This window comes from Oreochromis aureus, linkage group 20, assembly GCF_013358895.1.
Source record: "Oreochromis aureus strain Israel breed Guangdong linkage group 20, ZZ_aureus, whole genome shotgun sequence".
In the NCBI taxonomy this organism is placed as follows: Eukaryota; Metazoa; Chordata; class Actinopteri; order Cichliformes; family Cichlidae; genus Oreochromis; species Oreochromis aureus.
The window spans coordinates 19,046,364-19,068,004 of NC_052961.1; the positions used below are offsets into that span (position 1 = coordinate 19,046,364).

The following is a 21,641-nucleotide window of genomic DNA, read 5'->3' on the forward strand; positions in this document are numbered from 1 at the left end:
CTTTACTTGTGATGTGATGTTACCAGAGCTGTAATTTTGACTGTTACCACTTTACCACTGTCATCATGTTTGTAGCCCTACACGGTTGCTGGGGGCTTGACATACAGAAAGTGTCAGTTTCAGTATGCCTCACTGTATCAGAGTCAAAGCCCTCTCCTGCTGTGAAAACACAAACAAAAAATAACAGGCAGGAGAGTGAACTGTTGACACAGCTGAGAACCAAGGATTCAGAGGAAGCTTGATGACTTATGACTACTTGCAGGTTGTAGAGATCAAGGTTACTGCTGGCAGTTGGAGAGTAAAGCCTGAAGACATCAAAAAAATGAATTAATTGCATTGTTGCTATTGAAACATAAGACCTATGATGATATCTTGCATGTTTGCTGAGTTTTGGATTTTTCCCCAATTCTTTGGTTTGGTTGGTTGTTATTTATTTTAGTCTATCCATTAACAGATCTATCAGTGCATGCATTTTGTTAACCTCTTACTGAACTAGGGTCTCCTGGGGTAGAAGCCAATCCCAACTGGCACTGGGCAGTTGGGTTTACAAGGGGTGAGCCTTGCAATGGTGCTCTGATGATGGGAAAAAAAAGACAAATAGCGGTTACAGCTTGCAGCCAGCAGCATTTATAAGTGTAAGTAAATCAAAGGTATTTTCCATCCTCCTTTTCCAATGAGCCTAAGTCATTGATTAGAGGTTGCCTAATTCAAAGGATGAATCCATTGCCACGAGGTGCTAGGAGCAGCACTGTAGCAGTGACACAGCATAAATCAAATGTAAGTAGCCTAGATAGTGTTTTCAGTGTATATATAATATAATATAAAAGTATAATATTACTACTTTGGGCTACTGAATTTATCTTTTCTTATAGTCCTTGGTTCCTCATGATATTAGTTCATTTCTGTGTCCATTCTCCCAGGTCTTGTCTCCGGTCTGTCATGTTTCAATGTATGTTTATTCCCAGTCTTGCTGTCAAGTTCATGTGTCTTAGTCTGAGTCTCAGTGTGTGTTACTTCCTATTTTATTTTCACAGTCCTCTGTCTCGCATGTGTTGTGTTTACCTTTGCTTTCCCTTGTCTCTTTAGTCTGATTAGTCTGACATCCTAAAAAAGGTCAAACATGGTGGTGGTAGTGTGATGGTCTGAAGTTCCTTTGGACCTGGATGACTCACTTATTATGTGATTTACTTTTGTACACAGGTTCAGGTAGGGTTTTTCTTCCCTTAGTAAATGAAATAAAAATTTATATAAAATCAGGAAGGGTGCAAATACTTTTTCACTACACTGTACGTTTTTCTGTGGCTCTCTCTAGTTACAGCTCCAGCATTCACCCAATGTTGCCCAGTGCCAGCTGGGACCTTAAAAGTAACAGATTCAGTCACCTAAATCATACAGTGTCATCTAAAAGGGTAACCAGTGACTTTTTCTTTCTACTTCTTTACAAGTATTGTGTTAACATTTGACAGATCCTGAAACACAAGGGCTTGAACTGTTTAAATATTTACAGCGCTAACTAGAAAGATTTGTGTTTCCCATTTTGACAGGTTCCTCATACTATATGTGCATGTACATTTGTGTCTGTTCATGTGTATTTAACTCTGTTTGTGTGTGAGTGTCTGTGAGAGAGAAAGCAGGAAGGTCCCCAGTGGCAGGAATGACATTTGAAAGAGGCACCCCACTGGGACCAAGACAGCTATCGCAGTACTTACACAGACACACACAGACACCCACACAGAGTGCCTGGTTGTTCTGAGTCGGGGCAATCTGTCCATCTGTTAGTCTGTCAGTTGCACGTCATCCTTAGTAAATGGGGTTAACAGCCACTGCTGTATTAAGAGAGGCAGGGATAACAGGTCCTCATGCCAAGGAGAAAAATACGGGTCGGGGTTGGGGGGGTTAGAGAGGGAATGAAATGGCCACGAAGATGAAAAAGCAGGAGAGAGGGAGGACGCATTGTAGAAAGTGTAAAAAATTCTCTGATTTAGGGCCTGTGATTGAGGATAATAGTTTCCTACCCTGCTGAGTTTGCTGTGGTGAGCTACGAGCAAGAGGGAGCAGAGGAAAAATGGGGCGCTGAAGTGGCTAAGAGAGGCTGAGAAAAGGAGGGGTCATTTGTGAAATAGCAGTAGGGCGAGGTAAAGCAGATGAAGCAAATGAGGAGGAGGAGGAGAAGGAGTAAAAGGAGGACGGGGGTGTGAGGAAGAGATCGTGATGAAAGTAGGTGCCATTTTTGAAATAGAATGGGAGTTTTCAGTCGCAGTAAATACACACACATTATGGTGCACACACACATATACACCGAAGACAGCAACATTTCCGTTTACATGTTTTTATTTTAGCACTAAATGCACAAATGGGCACAGCTTCTACGTGGATATGTATTTTCTGTGTGTATATTTAAATACATAAACTGCAGTGTGTCATGTTCTGAGTAATTTAGCTGAGTGTTTATCAGAGTTTATTGGAGGCTGTGGCCCCCTGCCTGACTCAATATCTGCCAAACTGGTAATTATTAAAATCTTGGCACAACACAGCCTCAAACTGTTGACACCTTCAGTTGTAGTACTGAGCTAAGGACCCCCACCCCACCCCCACCCACACATGGTTTTCCAGAACTGTTTCCACATGCGAGTACTAAATCCCTATGAAATCCAGTTTTGTGAATTGTGCCCTCTTTTTATTTGAGAAAAAAAATTCTCAACACTGTAAAGCCTGCAGGTGCACCAAGCTAACCAAAAAGAGCAGTTTTGCCAACAACATATCCACCATCAACAGCAGCTGTGTGCACTGAAAGAAATTTAGGAAAATGCAATTTTCCTGTGTGTGTGTGGTCCTCCACAGAAGACTCCCAAGCAAACACGGAGTGCATGCTTTCTGTCTTTGTCCAGTTTACTTTTCAACACCCAAACCAAACACCCCACCAAGTTCTATATCACATGCTACTGAAGGGAATTACCAAACCACAAAGGCTAATTAAGTGCACATTGTTTCTCTACTGAGAAAGCAGAATGGTATGAAACGAATACATTCAACTACATAAAACAATCCTTAAAAGTATACAGCAGCATATGTTGATATTTACTGGCTCCCTGTTAAATCCAGAATTTAATTTAAAGTCCTTCTCCTTGCGGGCAAGGTCTTGAATAATCAGGCCCCTTTCAATTCAGTTCAGTTTTACTTATATAGCGCCAAATCACAACAACAGTCGCCTCAAGCCGCTTTATATTGTGAGGTAGATCCTACAATAATACATACAGAAAAAAAAAAAAACAACAATCATATGACCCCCTATGAGCAAGCACTTTGGCGACAGTGGGAAGGAAAAACTCAGGAAGAAACCTCCGGCAGAATCAGGCTCAGGCTCAGGGAGGGGCGGCCATCTGCCGTGACTGATTGGGGTGAGAGAAGGAAGACAGGTTAAAAGACATGCTGTGGAAGAAAGCGAGAGATTAATAACAAGTATGATTCAGTGCAGAGAGGTCTATTAACACATAGTGAGTGAGAAAGGTGACTGAAAAAGAAATACTCAATGCATCATGGGAATCCCCGAGGAGTCTACACCTATTGCAGCATAACTAAGGGAGGATCCAGCCCTAACTATATGCTTTAGGAAAAAGGAAAGTTTTAAGCCTAATCATAAAAGTAGAGCACTTCATTCTCAGATTGTTGGGTTACTTGTGGTTCCTAGGGTATTTAAGAGTACAACTTCTCCTTTTGATGAAGCTACGAGTTACGGTTGGATCAGATGGCTACGAACCCTCTCTTAGTTATGCTGCAATAGGCCTAGACTGCCAGAGGCTATTTTCTTCACCCTTTTAACTCTCCCTGTGTTGATACACCAACTTGGATTCAATCAGTAGTTATTATTAAGCTCTCACTCTCTTCCACAGTGTGTCTTTTTGCTGCCCCTCTCTTTGCCTTGTTCTCCTGGAGGTTTCTTCCCGTAAAAAAAAGGAGTTTTTCCTTCCCACTGTCGCCAAGTGCTTGCTCATAGGGGGCTGTATGATTGTTTGGGGTTTCTCTGTAATATTGCAGAGTCTTTACCTTACAATATAAAGGGTCTTGAGGTGACAATTATTGTGATTTGTCGCTATTAACATAAATTTGAATTTAAATTGAACTGAATTGAAACAAAACATTTTAGTATAAAGTAAGGCCCCACCTTGGTTAGGGAAAATACACATTCTCCAACCAGTTGGCAAGTGATTGCTCCTCCTTGCAACTATTCACTTGAGGAATGCCACAGTTGCCCGAAGGTTGCAGGGAAGACAAAAACTCGTCTCCAAACACTTGCCCAGAATTCTCTGAGCAGTAGTGGAACTATGAAAAGAGTAACACAAACCTAACACGGTGACCGTTTGCTTTTAAAGTAGATGTTGCACCTTTTTAAAATGTTAGTTTCATCGTTTACTTGGAAGGGCAACATTGTCATTCTTTCTCCAAGTTTCAGTAATGCTAAATGGACTGGTACTCGTATATCATTCTTCTACTCCAATTGAGCACTCAAAGTGGTTTTTATTACAATCCTCGTTCACTCACATATTCATGCGACACTTTTTCCTGTTCATATTGGGCTACTCGGGGTTCAGTAATTTGTCCAGGCTACTTCACCACGCAGACTGGAGTTGAGAATGATTGGACGGTGACCCCTCATCTGGGACTCTCCTCAGCTCTTTCTGGGATAGTGACGCAGCTGCCCCTCTGTTGGTCTTCCTTGGTCTCTTGTGTTCTGGGGGCTCTCTGGACATCTGGAGTTTGATCTCCTCCATACCTGCCTCATGCCCTGGAGGACGGGGCAGTGGCCCCCACACCCTCTAGCAGATCATTACATGAAGGAACCTTCTAAAAAAAAAACAAGCACGTCCATGCTCACAGGTGTACACACAGGTGATCACACACAAACTACACCCTTTTTGGCTCTTACCTCAAAGCACACTGTGCGCTGTCGATCTTACGTGCTGCACAATAATGTTTAATATTTAGTATTTACTGTCATATTCCCATAGATCATTGTGATGTTGTTTATTACTCTCGTTTTCTTCTGCTTGCTTTCTTCTTTCTTTCTCAACAGGTGATCCAGGTGATCGATATATGTATTTTTTGTCTGCTTATTCTGTTGGTTTTTGTTTTTTGCCCTTTTTCCCCGTCCCTCTTCCCCGCTGTTTTCTTTCCCTCTCCCTTTCCTTCCCCAGTCAAGTCTGTCCCGTATTCAGCAAGTGAAAATAAAATAAACAATAAAGGTGAATCAAATGGACCATTACGGCAAGGCTGGGATGGTCCATTTGGTAAAAATAAATCCGTTGGGCATCTTTCTTCGCCTTTAGACAATAATTCTGATGGCAAAAGAACCAAACGGGACAGGCAAAAAAAAAAAAAAAAAAAAAAGAGAGAATGATTGGACGACCCACTCTACCTCCCGAGCTTGGTGGTTAGTAAGCGACTGTTTGCAGACAAGTCAGTACCTTCCAGGATTACTAATTTTTTCCTGTGGCTTTTCTGTGGTTTAGCAAATGATCTCACAGCAACTGCCAGCAACCTCTAGCAATCACTCACCAGCTGGTCCTCTAAATGGTGGTTGCCAGATGGTCACCAATCAGTCTCAAGACCTGTGTGACTGGGATCAAAATCCTACATTAGGATTTCACAGTGCGAGATAAATAAAGATGAATGCTGCCAATTTACATGTTATTAAATATGAAATCAGGACTTACAATAACGCATCCTCAAAATGATGTCAAATAAACAAGTTATTCCCAGAAGATGCTTAACTTTTTTTCCTCAAGCAGTGTTACTACCACTGTTTCTGTTTAAACCATAAATAACTTCAATCAAAACGGTTCTAATAACCAAACTATTTCGATCAGAGGGAGTTATTTCTTATGTCTTCACCTTTGACGCTTTCTGTGTGTTCAATAAATAATCACTAATTTTAAAACTATAAAAACATTAATGAAAACATGACTCAAATAAAGTAACACATAAAACAGAACAGTTTAGCTACAAGTCAAAAAAAAAAATAAACAAAGACATGGTCTGCCAAAAAAAGAAAAAAATCACTTATCCATTCTGTCATAGGTTTTACATCGATCTTTATTTTACCATGTGCCCCAAATTATAATAATAACAACATTAATGGAATTAATTAACATTAATATGTGTGTGTTCAAGACCCAGTGAACCTTTACATTCCTTTGGTAGAATCCACATCCTGACCTCCTTTTACTCTTCCTCTCCTGCTGAGCTCTGTGTGCGGCTGCTCTTACTAATGCTGAGTCAATTACTACTGCAGGTGCCGAGCCTAAAAATGGGCCAAGGGTTGTGTGCGCCTGTGGGGGGTTCAGTTAAGGTGTTTACTCTGTATGTGTTCATTTTCCTTGGCTTTGTATCTGTCAAGCTTCTAAGAAGAAAAAAAAAAACAATTAGTTCTACAAGAAAGAGATGGGAAAATGGAAAATAAGAGTTATTCAAAGAAAGCTCAAGCTCTAAAGCCCACATGCAATCTATACACACTCCATGTATCTTGAGTTAGGGGAAGAAACAGTTGTATAGGAAAGATGATGAAATGATTATGAACATTATGCAGTTGTTACAGGATGTATAATGTAATATTTTAGGATATATAATTATAAAATAGTTAATATATTTGATGAGGAGAATGCACATCATCATGAAAGTCAATACAATTTGTGTTCTGGAGAACTTGACTGCATTGTGCAAATGTCTTTAGTCAACCCTCATTTCTTTATATTTTGCATGGAAAATGGGAAATAGTTGAAGCGATTTAGTGAAATGTGCAAGCGTAAATGTAAATACAGCATTTTAAACAAAAGAAAAAGAGTCTGTAAAATGTTACTGCTCAAGACTTTTGCACAGTACTGTACCTATGAAGAAAAAGTTTAAAGCAAACACACCATTAATTGTCTTGCATATAGTCTAACACAATCCAACGTCGGTTGTTGATGAGGGGTCATGTTATAACCAAAATACACCGAGACCCAGTGGGCTTATGCGCACACTGTGTGAGTCAACAAAGAGAAGGTCAAGCGAATTGTCCTTCAGGGTGCTTGAATGTCCATTTATTACTCAGCATTCCAACCAGTAACTACAGTAGTTTAACATTTGACTTGAGACTGAATTATAATGAATCTCTACAGAAGATTTTTTTTAGAAAAATCTCCAAATGCATGCAGATATTTCTTCTATAGAAATCGAAATATCAGTGTAATGGCAATCTGTTCGGTGGCTGGTTTTGCACATCAAAGTGTTGGATTGATGGACAGCCAGATGGACAGATCAGTCAACAATTATCTTTACCCTTTGGCCTAACTCCTAGTGCTACAAAAAGAGAAATCTGAAAGAAAGATGAGAGAGAGATGGGAAAGAGACAGAGTGTGCTTTTCACAGAGATATTAATTGGACTGGGCTTTGCAGGACTGCTGCTTTGTCTTTTTCTCATCAACAGAGCAAATTAAGAACTTTTGTTAGCCTGCTTAACATATTCGCTGGGTCGTTCACTTCGGCTTGCCTCATTTTTAAATACTCTTTAAACAAAGTCATTGTTTTCTGCTTTAGTTTTCATTGCCATGCAGTGCGCACCCTTTGTTGCATCCTGGGCTGACTCTTTGTAATGGAAATAACTGCAACTTCCAACAACTGTTTGAAAAGCCAAAACACACACACCGAAGTTCACAGCTGAAAGACTGAACATGTATGTGCATTTGCTGCACATCACGCATACGTGAAAAACAAAGTCAAACGCATCTGAACACATGAGCAGATTCACTGTAATTACATATTGCGTGTAAGCTGTCAAACTTGCACACAAACAGTCGCACTGCATAGTTGCACACAGTGCTCCTGACAAGGCTTATTGTTTGTCCTTGACATTTTCATGTATTTGATGAAAGGCTGGTATGAAAGGGCCATGTGTTGGCATCACAAATCTTCAAATGTGGAGCGATTTCTTTGTTCCCTCTCTCTTAGCTGACTCAAGGGACTTCTGTGCTCGGGGTTGACTTGTTAATTAACCACACGGCTGCCTGATTCAAATGTGTGTATAGAAATTTGCACACAAAGTGGTAGTTACAGGAGATGTGAAGGGACTTTCCAAATGTACCCTTCATTAGTATTGCAGCAAATTGGAAGTGCAACCAAACAGTATATGGAGAAACACTCATTATTATTCCTTTCTAAGTTACTAGATAGATAGATAGATAGATAGATAGATAGATAGATAGTCATAATTCTAAGCATAAACTGCATATTTTATGGCTCATCTTATAGCAGCCTTAAATATGTTTTGCTTAATTTTTAAATGGATGGACGGATCAAATACTTAACTTGTCCTACAAAGTCAGAGATCCAAAAAGGTATTCTCAATGCTGATATTTTTTTAACTCCTCTTGTAATGGTCTGTGTTTGTCTGGGTCAGAGAATGATGTCTTTATTCCACATTTCCCCAACATAGTTCACAAAGAGGTTATTAAGGGGAAGGGCAGACCAACTGTGATGCCCAGTAGTCTATTTCCCTGTCTTTTTCTATGGTTGCTTATGTGTTAAAGTCAGCAAACATAAAGCAAAATCTATGTTTTTCATTCTCAGTGCATGTGAAGGCGGGAACGTGTGAGGTGATTGCTGCCCATCGCTGCTGCAACAAGAACAAGATCGAGGAGAGATCTCAGACTGTCAAATGTTCCTGCTTCCCTGGACAGGTCGCCGGCACTACTCGGGCCATGCCGTCCTGCGTCGACGGTAGGTGTCACTTTATGTGTGTTTGGGTATCTTTTGTGTGCACTTGCGTAGTGCCGCTGCCTGATGGGGGTGGCTGTAGCTCAGGTGGCAGAGCAGGTCAGCCACTAACCAGAAGGTTGGTGGTTCAATCCCAGGCTGCTCCAGTCTGCATGCCAAATATCACAAGATACTAACCCCATGTTGCTCTCCGATGAATTGGAGTATGAATGGTTAGATACTTAGCACTAAAAAGTGCTTTGTGATTGGTATTAGCTGTATAAAGCGCTTTGAACTCATCAGAGTAGAAAAGCTTATAAGAACCAGTCCATTTACCATTTACCATGATGCACCTGTTTTGAATGTTGGCTAAAATGCCTAAGTATGGATTTGAACTCATCATACATTTTCTTCGTCATGCATTTCAGGCAGAGCACTAAAGTTAAGATTGCTTTAATCGATTGTGAAAGAAATAAGTGAACACTGCATTAGCAGATGAGCACATTTATGAAGATGAGTGTTGACAGTCAGGCAACACAGAGGAGCAGTCAATATCAGGAGAAGACCAGTGATGCTAGAGTTAGCAGGAGGTTATTTGAAAGAGACTTTGTTCAGTGCAGATGCTGTATATGACCAAGCCGCCCTGTGTGCTGCAGTATACTGAAAAATCTAAGAATTGATACACGACTAGGTAAACCCTGATTTAACTGCCAAGGCATAGAAGCCATCAATATTCTCTTGGCAGCATTTCTGTGTACTGGTAGCCAGAATACTGACTAGAAATGCACGGAAGCAAAGTGAAGCCTTTCTCCCATTGCACGTTTTCTGTGCAGTGCTGTTTCAGCAGACTAATTTATTACAAACACTGCCTCTGTCTGTTAAATCTGAACTATTCCAGACAGAAAAGGGAACGTCTTCATCTCAGTAAATAAAAAATGGAATTTTGGGTCGTTCCACAACTATACTACAGCACCATGTTCCTGATGGAAATGTAATTGCAGCTGAATTATTGTCTATTAATGTAATGTTGATACTGAATGTACCAGACATATGTTAAACTGCTTTCATTCAACCTATTTATGCATGCATTATTTATGTATGCACTTACAGCAATCAACTAAAGTTTGGAAAAATATTAGGGTTTTATCACAGAAAGAAGTCCACGCTGACTTCAAACTCGAGCTTTCCCTAACGTTGAGCGCTCCAGCTGCATAAACCCCAGTCTTGGTGTGAGATATGAGCATTCGGTACATCCACAATCAAACCCAACCACCTCCTGCTGACTCCGATATATTTCATAAATGTGCTGCTTAATTTCCAAAGGTAATCCAGCAAGTGATTATCTTGCAGCTAAATGCAACAATTTAACTGTGAAGAAACTTAATTTGTAGGAGATGGGGTTGGACGAATTCTAAAATGGATTATAATGAAGCAGCTCAGGAAAAATGCACCATGAAGAGGAAATCTTGTGTTTTTGTTACTATACCGAATTTATCAGTAGTCAGTGTTATGTAAACATCAGAGGACTCCCAACAAGAATCTTGATAGCAAAATATATTAATCTGCAGGAAGTATTATCTTCATGAAGCTCTTTTGTTCACTGCAAATGAGAAGTTGATTTTTTAGACCCAAATATATTTGGGCATTTTACCCATAAATGAGATTAGTGTTTAGTGATGAAAATTCCAAGCTATAAAATATTCCCGTATGCCTGGAAACCCGTCACCCACTAATGCCTCTGTGTTTACAACATCAGTATCCAGCAGGCCCTGCAGCCTCGAAGAGTGGCACTTGATGAAATAACTGACCCAGTCTCCATTTCTCAGTTGTTTCTGGGTTTCGGGTGAGCGCTCAAACATGATGAAAGATTCACTTACAATACAACATGGCACAGTAAGATGAAGGGCTGGAATGGTGGAGTACATCTTACTTACTTATAGCACCACAGATATACAGTACCATGAAAAAAACATTTACCCCTATCCTTTGTTATTTTATTTTTTTGCATATTTATCGCACTTAATTGTTTCAGATCATCAAACTAATTTTAATATTAAACCTGAACCTGAGTAAATACAAAGCACAGTTTTTAATCTTTGACTTTAAGTTTATTAAGAGGGAAAAGCTATCCAAACCCTATGTGAAAAAGTCATTACACCCTAAACCTGAGAAGTAGTTGTGCTACCCTTGGCAGAAAGAACTGAAATGTGTTTGGGATAAACAGCAATAAGGAATTTTGGCCCACTCTTTTTTCAATTCAGCCAGACTTTGACTAGGCCATCCAAAACCTACATTTTGTTTTCCTTACTGAGTTGTTCAAAGGTAGACTTGCTGTGTGTGTTTCGGATCGTTGTCCTGCTCCATAACCCAAGTGAGTTTGAGCTTGAGGGCATGAAATGATGGATGGGCATTCTCCTTCAGGATTTTCTGGTAGAGAGCAGAATTCATGGTTGCACTGTAATTACACCCAGGTCCTGAATCAGCAAAGCAGCCTTAGACCATCACACTACCACCACCATGTTTGATTGTTGGTATGATGTTCTTTTTATGAAATGCTGGGTTTCTTTTAATTTTAATGATCAGAATGTTTTGTAGCAAATGTAAGAGAAGTCTTTGTGTTCTTTTGGATCAGCAGATTTTTGCTTTGGAACTCTTCCATGGTTACCAGTTTCTCCCAGTCTCTTTCCTATTGTTGAATCATGGACACTGACCTGAACTGAGGCAAATGAGCCCTGCAGTTTAGATGCTGTTCTGATTTCTTTTGTGACCTCCTAGATCAGTCGCCAGCAGGCTCTTGGATTTTTTTGGTAGGCTAGACACTCTTGGGAAGATTCACCACTGTTCCAAGTTTTCTCCATTTGTGGAAAATGGGTCTCGTCATGGTTTGCTGGAGTCACAAAGCCTTAAAAATGGTTTTGTAACTCTTTTTGGACTGATACATGTGTGTCAGCTGTTTCATTAGTTTGTGGCATATTGTGTTTCTTTTTGAGCTCTTCTGTTTCACTTTGTCAAACTGGTTCTATTCATTCGAAAGGCCTGGCATAGTCAATGGCAAAAACATTTAATTCATGATTTAACAATGGGGAGAATTCCTTTTTAACATAGGGCCAGGTAAGTTTGGTGTTTTAGCTACCAAACCAATAAATGAAATCATGAAAAACTGGATTTCGTATTCAGTTGAGTTATCTTTGTCCTGCTAAACAAAATACTCATATTAACTCTCGCTCTCAGAAGTTCTTTAACAATGATGCCTGCGTGCAGTTTTTAAATTGTGTTTTTTGTTTGGAAGTTGGAATGACAGTTACTACAAAAGTTACACACTAATGCATTTAATTACCTGACAGTGGCAAGTGTCTCATCTTTAGAGTGACAGTTAAAGAAAAAGCATTCATAACAACAGCTTTTATGTATTCACACATCCAGTCAGTCAGCTGTTTCTTCCTTTGACATTTAATCATGTTTTGTTTTTGATATGTGTTATATTTTATGACGGTGTTTCATTATTTGTTTTTAACCTGAAGAATCTCAACATGAAAGAGCTGGTTTTGGCTAATTAAATTCAAATGAGTCCTTTGCCCATGAAACCCATGCCTCAGGTAATTATCAGCATTTTAAAAATCTTTTTTCTATTGCTAAAAGCTTGTCAACATTTTAGATAAATATTACAAAAGAAAATATTACAGTATTACTACAAATACGTTTTATTTCACATTAGCCTGAAGGTTAATGGGATCAGTTGTCCTTAACAGCATCTCACTAATTATCTTGTGAGTTTTTATTTGTTCAAAACTGTGTAAAATGTTGAAAAAAAATGCTGTACTTGCAAAATCGGTTTTAAAGAACGATGGTGATGTTGTCTTGCATAACATCACCAAATCATTAGCCCCTCTAGGAAAATTATTTTTGTTTAAGTATTTCCTAATTACTGTTAAACAGAGCAAGACATTTTTAACACAGCTTTTCCAAACATCTTAGTTTGTATTTTGGATCCAGGCGTTATTTCACTTTGCACACAGAAACAAATTTATTTCCCAAAAGCCAAAAACTACCAGGGTCAGAATTATTAGCACATCATTTATGTATCCTTTTTTTATAGAGAACACCCTGCTGTCGCTTGCCGTTGCAGTTTTCAGCAAGTCTCACATACATCTCCTAAGCAATCCCAGGCAATTCTTATTTGGGAATCTCTCAAGCTCCTCCAGATTTGATCTTCGGTCATCTGGCATGGACCCTGATTTTCAGTTCACCGCACAGATTTTCAGGGGGATCAGTCAGGAGTTTGTGCAGGTAGTTCTTTACCAGGAGCGACTTGTGTTTTGGGTCAATGTCATATTGGAAGGCAGAGCGATTGTTTGAAGTTTTCTTTCAGAATATTCACATCTCTTTTTTTCTTCCTGATTCCATCCACCTCTATGAGATTCCCAGTTCCAAACACACTGAAACATTACCACAGCATAATACTCGCACCACCGTGTTTCACTGTAGGAAGAATGTTCCAAAGTCAGAGAGCTCTAGTTTCATGTCATCTGATCAAAGGACACTCCTTAGCATACTTCACTGTGGCGTGAAGGTGTCTCTTCTACAGAAGTGGAAATTGTATTGGTCTGCAGCCTCGCACTCCATTCCTGTGCAGAGTTCTAGTGATTGTCTTCTTTGAGACTCATATACCTAATTTCCTAATTAAGTCATTCACGAGTGTCTTGGCAGTTTTTCTGGTGTCTTCCGATGTCTCTCACTAGCTTTCTTTCCAGATTTTTTGAAATCTTTCACTTCTTACCCCTGCCAGGCTTGTTCTTTACTGTTTGCCTCTCTTTGAATTTCTTGATGATACTTCCAAATCCAGTTCTTGACACTTGGAAACACTGTAATAGCTTTAAATATCCATCTCTTGTTTTTTGAACACCAACAATTCTTTTTCAGCATCAGAATCAGAATCAGAATCAGAAACTTTATTGTCATTGTCACAGGTACAACGAAATTAAGAAAGGTCCCCGATCATTGCTCATCCTTCTTAATATCAAATATAAATAAAACAATAAAATTTCAATAAATAAAATAAACAAAATAATAAATAAAATAAACAGAATACTTAAAATACTAATAAGACATATCAGTAAACATTCACATACATTCCCACATACATGCTTCAGACCTGTGAATGGATTAACACAAGAGTGGCGTAATACATATTTTGCAGTATTCAGATGTGTTATTGCGGTTGGAAAAAGCTGTGTTTGAGTCTATTACCTTGAACTGATTGCCTGTACCGTCTGCCTGAGGGCAACAGTTCAAACAGGAGTGCCAGGATGTGAGGTGTCTTTTATGATGTTTTGGGCCTTTTAAGACAGTGGATGTTGTGTTTAGAACTTCCAGTGGGGAGTGCAAAGTGATCTTTTGCTCTTAAAAATCCCTCGTGGTGCTTTCCTCTTCTCCTGTGCAGCTAGTGTACCAAATGCAAATCAGTAGGTTAGTACACTAGTCAATGTGTGGCTCTGTAGAAGGACACCAGTAGTCTTTTAACTGATGTTATTCCTCCTGAGAGGTTCTCAGAAAACAGTCTCTGATGGGCCTTTTTTCAGCAGCTCGAAGGTGTTCACACTCCAGGAAAGGTTCTCCTCTATATTGACTCCCAGGAAATGTTTTGCCACCCTTTCTCACGATGTCCCCATTAATGAATAGTGGTTGGATCTCTGCAGCTTGCCTTCTGTTCTATTATGATTCTTTGGTTTTGAAGTTTGAGGGGAGGTTGGTTGGCCTGAGGCCAAAGCTGCTCCACCTCGTCTCTGTAATAGACTTGCACCCTTGAAAATGAGCCCCAACAGTAATGTAATTTCACAAAGATGTTGCTGTGGTGGCGAGGAATGCAAACATCCACACATAGAGAGTTTTCAGTGAACTGAGCACACAGCCCTGGGGTGAGCCAAAAGCTGAGACTCAGGGCTGAGGATGTGTGATGGCGAACTGACTCTCTGTCTGAAATTAGAGGAAGCTATTGATCCACATGCAGGTGCTGTATGGAAGCCCCAGGTCTTGTAGCTTGGCCACCAGTTTGTGTGGGAGGATGGTATGTTAAAAGCTGAGCAGTAATCCACGAAGAGCATCCGCACGTAGCTCCCATGCTCTTCCAGGTGTGTTATGGCAGCATGAAGTGCTGTGGCTTAGTGCTTCCAACTGGTTTGCTCTGTAGGCAAACAAAGTGGATTAGGCTGCGGGGCAGTGCTGCTGTGATGTGTCTGGGACCAAACCTCAAAGCATTTCATTTTCACTGGGGTGAGTGCCACCGTCTGTAGTCATTCAGGCTGGTGATGTGGGGCTTTTACGCAAGGGGACTCTGGTGGAGGACTTCAGGCAGAGAGGACAGTCGCCTGTGCGAGGATTTGTTGAAGATCTGGTCATCAGCCAGCTGTTAATCCTCAATATTCTACCTGGCACACCGTCAGGACCCCATTGCCTTCAGAGTTAACAGCTTGCAGCATGCGCCATGCCTTGTGCTCTTCCAGGGTGAGGGTGGTGCTGCTGTGGATGGCGTGTTGCTACTGTGGCTCCAATACCACCGGTGCCGTGGTCTCAAAGCGGGCGAAGAAGATATTCAGCTCCTCCGCCAGCACCAGGTCACCTTCCGCAGCTCTGAGATTGATCTTATAGTTGGTTAGCTGCTGGATGCCTTGCCACACATAGCCGGCTGGTGTTACTCTCACAGATGGTCCTCAATCCTCCTCCTATCCCGTTAGCCTCTCTGATTCCTCTCTTCTCGGGCTGTGGTGATCCCTATTTGCCTCCCTGAATGCAATGTTCCTCTCCTTCAGCAGCTGCCTGACCTCCCGGGCCATCCAGGGCTTTTGGTTGGGATAAGCCCTTTCTAGTCTAAACTGATTTATTTAGTTTTTGCCATGATGCCTTATCAAGTGACAGCTCAGACCCTGGCTGAAGTTCTTATATGGAACATAATCCTCAATTTTAACTTGATTTTGCAAGCTTTGAGCATTACAAAGTTAAAGCACATCATTGTACAGCAGGGGTTTGTGCTGTGGCTCAATAACAACATCAGTTTTTCAGGGCGTAATAATATTGACCCTGGTCATTTTTGCTTTTTCTGCAATACTTCAGAGCAACCTTGTACACCTTTGCAAACCCTGTAAATTCTATAGTTGCTATTTTTAGAGTGTTTTTTAATTGTTATTTATTCTAAATGGTATTATGTTTAGAAATTATATAGTGAAAATGCCTTGCTCTTGAAAAAACAACTTTAATTTTCTAGGGCAGCTAATCGATTTGTCTTCATTTGTATATCTAGTAAATGTGAGAATCTATGTGGTCAGCCACATGACTGATTAACTGAAAAAAAACCCCAAAAAACAGGTAAACAGAAAACAGTCTTTGATGCCGCCTGATTCTGGTTGAGTGAACAAAGGATGTTCTACTAGATAAGAAATGTTTTAACACCGATGCTCTTGCACTGAGGCTCACAATGGTCTGCAGCTTGCTTTGTTTTCAGATTCATAAATCATTTATGGTTGGTGTGTTGAGGCAAAATGCAACAAAGTGCAATAGAGGCAGACTTGGCAAATTAATTAATAATGACATACATGAATCGAGTAATTTAAACATCCACACAAGTTTTTCAGTGAACTGGGGCGACGATGTGGCCGTAAAAAGCATCTAGATCTGAGTCGAGCGATGAGGCCTTTGCGAAATTAATAAATCAAACAAGCCGAAATATATTTTTATATTTTCCATATCATGTTTTCCACATTGGTTTTTGCTTATTGATGTTTGACTGGCGCTCTTTTGATTGCATAATCTCGTTGTGGCTTGTTCTATATGGTGGTTCAGTGGGCGCTGATTTGAGAATTAGTGCTTTCAACTGTTTATCTCAAAGCACCAAAGTCATGTTATTCGCATAACTGTACCGGATTGAAACCCACATTTATTTTCTGGGGGCTCTTTGTTCATGTGAAATTTTGGTGTCAAAATTCACACACGCACACAAGTCTTGGAAACACATGAAAGGACATGATTGAAAACACACTTGCATCTTCATCAAACTTAAAATTAACTCTGTCTCTTCTTCTTGTAGCCTCCATTGTAGCTCAGAAGTGGTGGTGTCAGATGCAGCCATGCATGGAAGGTGAGGAGTGCAAGGTTCTCCCAGATCTGACAGGATGGAGCTGCAGCACAGGCAACAAAGTCAAGACCACAAAGGTTGGTGTGCACACCTTACGCTTCCTCTATCCCTGCCTTGCCATCCATTCAACACATACATGCATGCACACACATAGCCAGACCAACCACAGAGTGACCCATTTTCACCTCTATCACGTTAGACTATATCCTTCTCTTCTCCCTGCTTTTCTCTCTCATTTGTCTCCATTCCATACTTTTTTCTCCTTTCACCCAATATCTCTCTTTTTTTTTTACCCAGTTTCTCTCTCTTTACTTTTCCTCTGGCCTCATCTTGGCTCTAACATCAAACATTCTCTGAAGAAAAATAAGGCCAACAAGAACAAGGCAAATAAAACACACACGCACCCTGAATATGAATATCACAATTCCCTTCACTCTCACTTGCCCTGCTTCCCTGCGTCTGACTGGCATGCCATCTGACTCGATGCAAAAAGAACTCGCCACATTTGATACACTGGAGTGGTAAATGCCCTGGAAAAGTTTTTTTTATGCTCTCATTCTTCCACAGCACAGTTTGTGCAGTGTGTGCATGTGCACATTCTTTCCCCCCTGTTAAGTTTCATGTACCGGCAGTCTGTCTGTGTCTTTGTGCGCATGTGAAAAGGTGTGAATGCACACTATATATCTTCCTGCTCAGCCTACGTCTGCACCTGTTGGCTTCTCTTCAGTGGCTTGACCTGAGCAGGCTCTTAGCTGTCTGTCATAGGAGAAAAATTTGTGTGAGACTCACCTCTTGTCACTGTACGCCTCTGTTTCTAACCTCCATCCTTCTCTCTGCCTTCTCACCTTCCATTATTCATGGCTCGGTGCAGACCTTTGTTTTCTGCCTAAATAATTGATTGAAGGCGTGGTCAGAGAGGAGAGATGCGTGCATCTCCATGTTTGGGAAAAAAGTGAGTGGTGAGAAGCGCTTAAGGCAGACATGTTCTTCTCACGCTTTCCCAGACAGTCTTCTCACATGAATGCGGTGATGATTAAGAATTCTTTTAGCACTGCTCCCTCTGCTCACCTCTCACCTAGCTAAGTGGCTCGTGCCCCCCGAAGACCTTTTTTTCCCCTTAACAGCCCCTCCTTACTTTTACCTTTTTTCCCTGATATCATTTTCAGTTCTGCTGTCTTTAGCACAGATTTTTGTGGTACTGCTCTTATAAGTGTAACTGATGTTTCCTAGCTCAGTTATGTCAGACAATATGGCAAATAGAAAGAGGAGTCATCTGGTTTGATTGGATAAAGCAGCACATGAGGTTTGATGGTATTTGAAGACAGTTAGATTTTTGAATGTGTGAATGTTGCTGACCAATCAGCTCCAAAGTGGACATTTATAATTAAAGTAAACCAGTTTCAGCCAGGCACTGCTTCATCAGTGACTCTGTTGTAGTTTTAAAGAGCACAAATATTTGCTGTCTCTTGCATTCAGGTCTTTGATCAATGATCTATGTGTGTGTGTGTGTGTGTGTGCATCTGCACTATTTGAGAGCGTTAGCTGATGTGTTCGCTTGATGATGAAGAGTGATTTTTTTTTCTCCTCTTGTGTCGTACGCTGAGGTCAAGATTCGCAGGCATCCAGATCAATAGCATCGAACGTTCTCTTATGGTCCCATTAAGACCTGCTCGTAAATTGAAATTGACGGTAGAGTGTGTGTGAGAGAGAGAGGGAGAGAGAGGCTGGGAGAGAGAGAGAGGCAGGGGGATATGGAGAAAGGAAGAAAGAGGCAGGAGGAGATGGATGAAAGAGAAAAAACAGTCGGAAGTGAAAAGAAAGGCAGAGGTGATAGGTAGATAAAAGAATAAAGAAAACACTTGGGAGAAAAAACAAGCATAACGGTCAGCAGACAGCAGAAGGTAAGAGCACACAACAGGATTTGGCACTCTCTGTCATTCCTCCCACCTCTGGCTGGAAACAGGGGGAAGGAGGAGAGAAGGAGGGAAGAGGGAGGAGAGGAGGAGGGGTAGGAAGACAGCTAGATCAATGCCAAATAATATCATATGTATGAGTACATGGGCATGGCTCAGTCTCCAAGCTGCAGAGCTGCCATAGAATGTAAGGAAGGTGTGTCTGCAAGCTAACTAAAGCTAGCATGCTAACTGTTATTTAAACAAGGGCAGTATTTATTTGGAATGGTCCTGTATTTTGTATATATTTGTTTTCTTTTCTTTGTCATTTTTAAAAAGTTCTTCAAGAAGTTTGCAGTGAAGCAAAAATCAGATGAGGCTAGCTTGACAGATGTTTACTCTGATTATACGAACATTATGTAGGAGTAGGTAATGGATAATAGGTATTGATTTGTAAATAATTGGACATGAATAACTTGAACTTATTATATAAGAATATACTGCAGGATATATCTAACTCACTAGGCAGCTTATTCTCTCGACAATACTTTATTTAAAGATAAATAGAAACATCTTGGGGGTCAACTTGAAAGAAAGGCAGATTTGAAATGTAAAAGTGAGATCAGAGGTCAAACGTAAAATTATATTTGGATGCATCTATAATGTAATACAATGAACAAAGGCAGAAGAATTTTAATCACAGTTTTAAAAATAAAATACATGTTATGAAAGTTTGACCTTATATGCCCTTGAGGAAGAGGCAGAGGTCCAAAGTAATGTGATATTTATAAACCCCGTATTTCATTTCCTGCATATGTTGTCAATGCAAACAAGCATATTTTTTAGTAGCTCTGTATAGCAATGTTACAAACAAGATATTTACCATGAAAGAAAGTTATAGAAAAGTTATATTTTAAATACTTATATAATAGCTTCTAGGTTATATGGCATTTCTTGTAGAAATGACACCCTAGCACTTCTTGTGTGCTTTGTAAATTGAGATCTAACTATCTAAATCCGCCCTCTAATTGGGCACAGAAACTGCAACCTACAGGCATATTTGAACAGGCAACTGGATGAATACCTAAAGGGACTTTGACTTTGCACCTTCAAGTATAGCAGGCAGAGAGATGCCGCGGTGTGCGTGCATAGTGAACTGGCGTGACAACAAATGCCTGCAGACTCTTTGATCCGGCACAGGAGTAGACGCCTGAAGGCAATGGGAGCAGACCCAGGAAGGGTGGCCTGGAGCCATCAAGAGTAGTTACAGTAGTTTCAACTGCCAGCTTAGAAGAAACACTCCTCTGAGCTCTCTTAGTGATGGCTGGTATTCGCACTTTGTTAGCTGAGACCCGGGTCAGACAAAAGAGTGTCTGCCCCATGAGGAAATAACAGAGAGACAGCATGTGTTGGGGCTAAGAGGGGAAACCACTGGGAAACTCAATAAGAGGGAAAGGCATGCAGGAAAACAGAAGAACAGTCTTGGAGAGGCTGGTCTATTATATGCCCGGCACTGGCAGTTATACAGCAATTTGTGTCTGTTTGATCACTGGCTGGTAGAAAATGTCTTCTAATAGCTTGAAATAAACCAAAAGTGAGTGTATGAGCAAAGAAAATGGGAAGATGGATAGCCGAGATAAGGAGACCATGTGATTAGGGCAGCCGTCTCGACAAATAGACGAAATGACATGGCAGTGGGCCAAGTGCTGAGAGTGCGGTAGTGTGGGCTGCTTGCCATGATTCAAGCTGTGTCTTGTTTAGGTTCTCGGCAGAAGAGACAGAAACCGTGCTGGTCATGTTTTCCACCAATAAGAGTCTCTTCCTGCATTTTTCCACATAGAAGCCAGCACTGCATTATTTAAACCCTTTCATTGACATGTACTACCAGCGCTGGCTTTGTTCTCTGTTCTGTGACCTTTGCTGTTTCAGGCTGTTTTCAGACTTTTTGGGTTCTGTTAAAATGGTGAGCTTTGACTCACTTCTTCCCTTTCTCTTATAGGTGACCCGATAGTCCCGCCCATCTCTAGAGGAGCGGTAGAGACGGCGGTGGAAGTACTTACACAGCACAACGGACTTATAAAATCATGAGGAAATGGACTCTGATGGACATTAATGAGAAACCAGTCATTTTTCCTGTGGATATTCAAAACATGATGACTGAAGAGGCCGGACTGCTCGCCATCTTAAGCAGAGCTGAGTGTCCTCGGGCCTTCACTGCAAAAGACTCAGTCACCCACAATTCTTTACTGCTTCTGAAAACAAAGTGAACTACAACCTAAATGGCACTTGATTAGATGATGAAAAAAACATCTTTACAACAAACTATATTCTTTATCTCTCTTCTATGGCTAAGTTGTGTTCCATATGCATACTGGGAATTGCAGAAACTTGACTCTAGACAGCTATTCTGTATTACAAAACTAACTAAAAAGAGGGAGTGGATCCAGAATGCTTGCCTCATGTAGTCTGGATGACACATTTAAATTTAACTGTGCCACACATGACACATTTAATGCTGTCAAAATGTTTCTGAAACTGAACCTCTTCTTTATTCAGATTTCACCTCCATACGAATATTTTACCTTAAATAGTTTGTTGCTTACCACACATGCCATTTTTTAAAATGCAGAGACAGTTTGTCAGTCTTCTCTTTGCTTTTGTTTTTTGACAAAGGACAAAATCCTTTCAGGGGTGAGGTTAGACTAATACCAAGTAGATGTTACGGTATATTGAAACATGTAAACGTGTTTAAACAAAAGAAAAAAAAAGCAGTCCATGGAATCAAAGGGGCTAAAAATAAATCGATGCTCTAATGGTTTTAATATCTGTGTTTTTAAACGCCTGTTAACCGCTATTGAGTACATGTGTCAGTATTATATTAAATGAATAAAACCTTT

At 40.5% G+C, this 21,641-nt stretch overlaps 1 protein-coding gene across 3 annotated transcripts in view; it reads left to right on the forward strand.

The window, feature by feature from the left end:
• LOC116325879 (chemokine-like protein TAFA-2) overlaps positions 1-21,641 on the forward strand; it is a 90,668-nt gene extending 69,027 nt beyond the window's left edge. For all 3 annotated transcript variants that reach the window (XM_039604139.1, XM_039604140.1, XM_039604138.1), the window contains exons 3-5: positions 8,602-8,751; positions 16,805-16,929; positions 20,744-21,641. In XM_039604139.1, coding sequence (XP_039460073.1) covers positions 8,602-8,751; positions 16,805-16,929; positions 20,744-20,755 — 287 coding nt within the window. In that variant the 3' untranslated portion in view covers positions 20,756-21,641. The remainder of the gene's footprint in view (positions 1-8,601; positions 8,752-16,804; positions 16,930-20,743) is intronic.